Source organism: Bubalus bubalis, chromosome 18, assembly GCF_019923935.1.
Source record: "Bubalus bubalis isolate 160015118507 breed Murrah chromosome 18, NDDB_SH_1, whole genome shotgun sequence".
Lineage (NCBI taxonomy): Eukaryota > Metazoa > Chordata > Mammalia > Artiodactyla > Bovidae > Bubalus > Bubalus bubalis.
Window position 1 is genome coordinate 58,400,071 of NC_059174.1, and position 2,653 is coordinate 58,402,723.

The following is a 2,653-nucleotide window of genomic DNA, read 5'->3' on the forward strand; positions in this document are numbered from 1 at the left end:
CCTGCCAATGCAGTAGACAAGGGACTGATAATTCCTGGTCTGGGAAATTCCCATATGCTGTAGAGCTCCTGACCCCATGAGCCACAATTATTCAGCCAACAATAAGCAAAAAAAAAAAAAAAAAATTTTTCCAGAATGCTCCAAGCTCCAAAAGACACGTCACTTTTACCCTTATTTCCAAAGTTTTTTATTTCCTAATTTTTGCATGTTTATTATTTTAGTTTTATTTTGGCACGAAAGATAACATTGGGAAATACCATATAGTGCACATATAAATGGGGGGTAGGTTTTACAGGGCCAGAATCTATAATTGCTCCGCTATGGACAAAGTGTGGAGAGAATAACTCAAGTGTATATTGTTAGTATATAATCCCAAAATTGTCTATTTGATTTCACCATGTAAAGAAACTCTTAAATTCTTTCAACCTTGAGAGTCTTTGGTGCATTGCTAGTTTCTGTTATGAAGTACTGAGGTGGATTAAAATTGTGTTGTTGAAAGAAACATGATCCTTTCAGAGTTATGGAAAAAATCATACAAATTTTATTGGAGCACAAGACATGATACATTCTGAATAAAACAGAGGCACATTGTAAATGGCAGCAGGAAATGATGAAGCAGATACACGGCCATCCTCTTTCTGGTTCTTTTGATTAACATTTTTCAAGAAAACTGCTCTCTTCAATTTCCAAGAATAAGTTTCCATTAATCATTTACACACAGTAGCAATTGCTCGGAGAAGGCACTGGCGACCCACTCCAGTACTCCTTTTTTTTTTTTTTTTTTTTGAATAAACAAGTTTATTTGTAAATTTAGTCAACATACATAATTGACCTAAAAACTTCAATAGAAGGATAAATTTTAAAACCACTTGGAAAGCCATCTCTATGAAGTGATTTTCCCAGAACCTATGCCACATGAACACCATTTTAACTGGCAGAGGTTCCATAAGCTGAAGCTGTGTCCCTCCCCCACAGCAAGTTCACCCTAAGTTATAATACAAACCCCACAAGGAAAAAAAGTTCGGTATTGTTCCCCCTTGGTAGAGAAAAGTTCAACCTAGTTATGAGACCAATCACAACACAAAGAAAAGCTGCGCTAACTACTATATTAGTAACAGATGATGCTGGTGTGAATAACTTGTATTATCGTCTAGAGCCCTTATAAATAAATCCCCCTCCCCGTTAGTGTTTGCATTATCAGCTAGAAGGTTAGTTTAACATGTGGTAGAATGAGGACTTATGCAAGGTATAACGCGCAAAGCATTTTACTACATAAACAAGTGCAGTCTACTCAGGAGAAACCCAAACTCTAAATTACACACCTTAAAGACAACACTCCCCACCACATGTCAATGTAAAACATTTAATTTAAAAATGTTGACACTAAAATATATAAAATAGCTATTATAAATGCACATAGTGTATTCTATAGCTGCCAGGTTTACTTTTTTTTTTTTAAGGAAACTGTAAGTTACACTGTGGTTAAGACTTGTATCTTCACCCTTGAAAAAGCCCACATTCTATCACAGTGATGTATGGTCAGACTTAACAGCCCCAATTGTTAAACACTTGGATCAAGTCATAACCAGTTTTATTGCAAAAGGACCCTGTACACATTTATCAATTCTAGTACCTTAATAGCTACCCAACAAGTCATTAACATACAGAAACATGCATCATGAGAAGCAAGAAATATCACCCATCCCTTCTGCATATTAGCAACTTGTCACTCCTGAGCAACAGTGCTCACATCACTGAGGTCTGTGAACAGTCACTTTTCGCATTCACCCTGAGTGAAAGATGGAATGACTTAAGTACAAATGCAACATATTATAAACAATTTCTTACAAAAAAAGTCACAAATTAAACCGAAGTATTTTACAGAATTTACTACAAAACACCATAAAAACTGCCTTCACTTAAGCTCTCTCTCCCCGTATCTGGCGAGCCAACTGGATGTCTTTGGGCATGATGGTGACTCTCTTAGCGTGGATGGCACACAGATTAGTATCTTCAAACAAACCCACCAGGTACGCTTCGCTAGCCTCCTGCAGCGCGCCGATGGCGGCACTCTGGAACCTCAAGTCGGTTTTGAAATCCTGGGCGATCTTCCTCACCAACCTCTGGAAAGGCAGTTTCCGGATCAGAAGCTCGGTGGATTTCTGGTAACGACGGATTTCTCGAAGGGCAACAGTCCCGGGCCTGTAGCGATGAGGTTTTTTCACCACGCCAGTAGAGGGGGCGCTTTTCCTGGCCGCTTTGGTGGCCAGCTGCTTGCGGGGTGCTTTCCCACCCGTTGACTTACGAGCAGTCTGCTTGGTTCGGGCCATTTTCTTTTACCTAACGCCGAAGTTTTAGGCCGCTTCTCCAACCACCGCGCCGCTGCTGCTGCCCAAAGAGCCGCAGTAGCTGAAACACGGGAAAAGCTTCTTCCAACGAAGGACCAAACCGCTCTGCTCCAGTACTCCTGCCTGGAAAATCCCATGGACGGAGGAGCCTGGTAGGCTGCAGTCCATGGGGTCGCGAAGAGTCGAACACGACTGAGCGGCTTCACTTGCACTTTTCACTTTCATGCATTGGAAAAGGAAATGGCAACCCACTCCAGTGTTCTTGCCTGGAGAATCCCAGGGATGGGAGCCTGGTGGGCTGCCAA

General features: G+C 41.2%; 1 protein-coding gene across 1 annotated transcript; it reads right to left on the reverse strand.

Annotated features, from left to right (window-relative positions):
* Positions 1-1,574: 1,574 nt before the first annotated feature.
* Positions 1,575-2,438, reverse strand: LOC123330296 (histone H3.3A-like). Its single transcript, XM_044931615.2, has one exon. The coding sequence runs from the start codon at positions 2,328-2,330 to the stop codon at positions 1,920-1,922; it is 411 nt and encodes a 136-aa protein (XP_044787550.2). The 5' UTR covers positions 2,331-2,438; the 3' UTR covers positions 1,575-1,919.
* Positions 2,439-2,653: the final 215 nt, after the last annotated feature.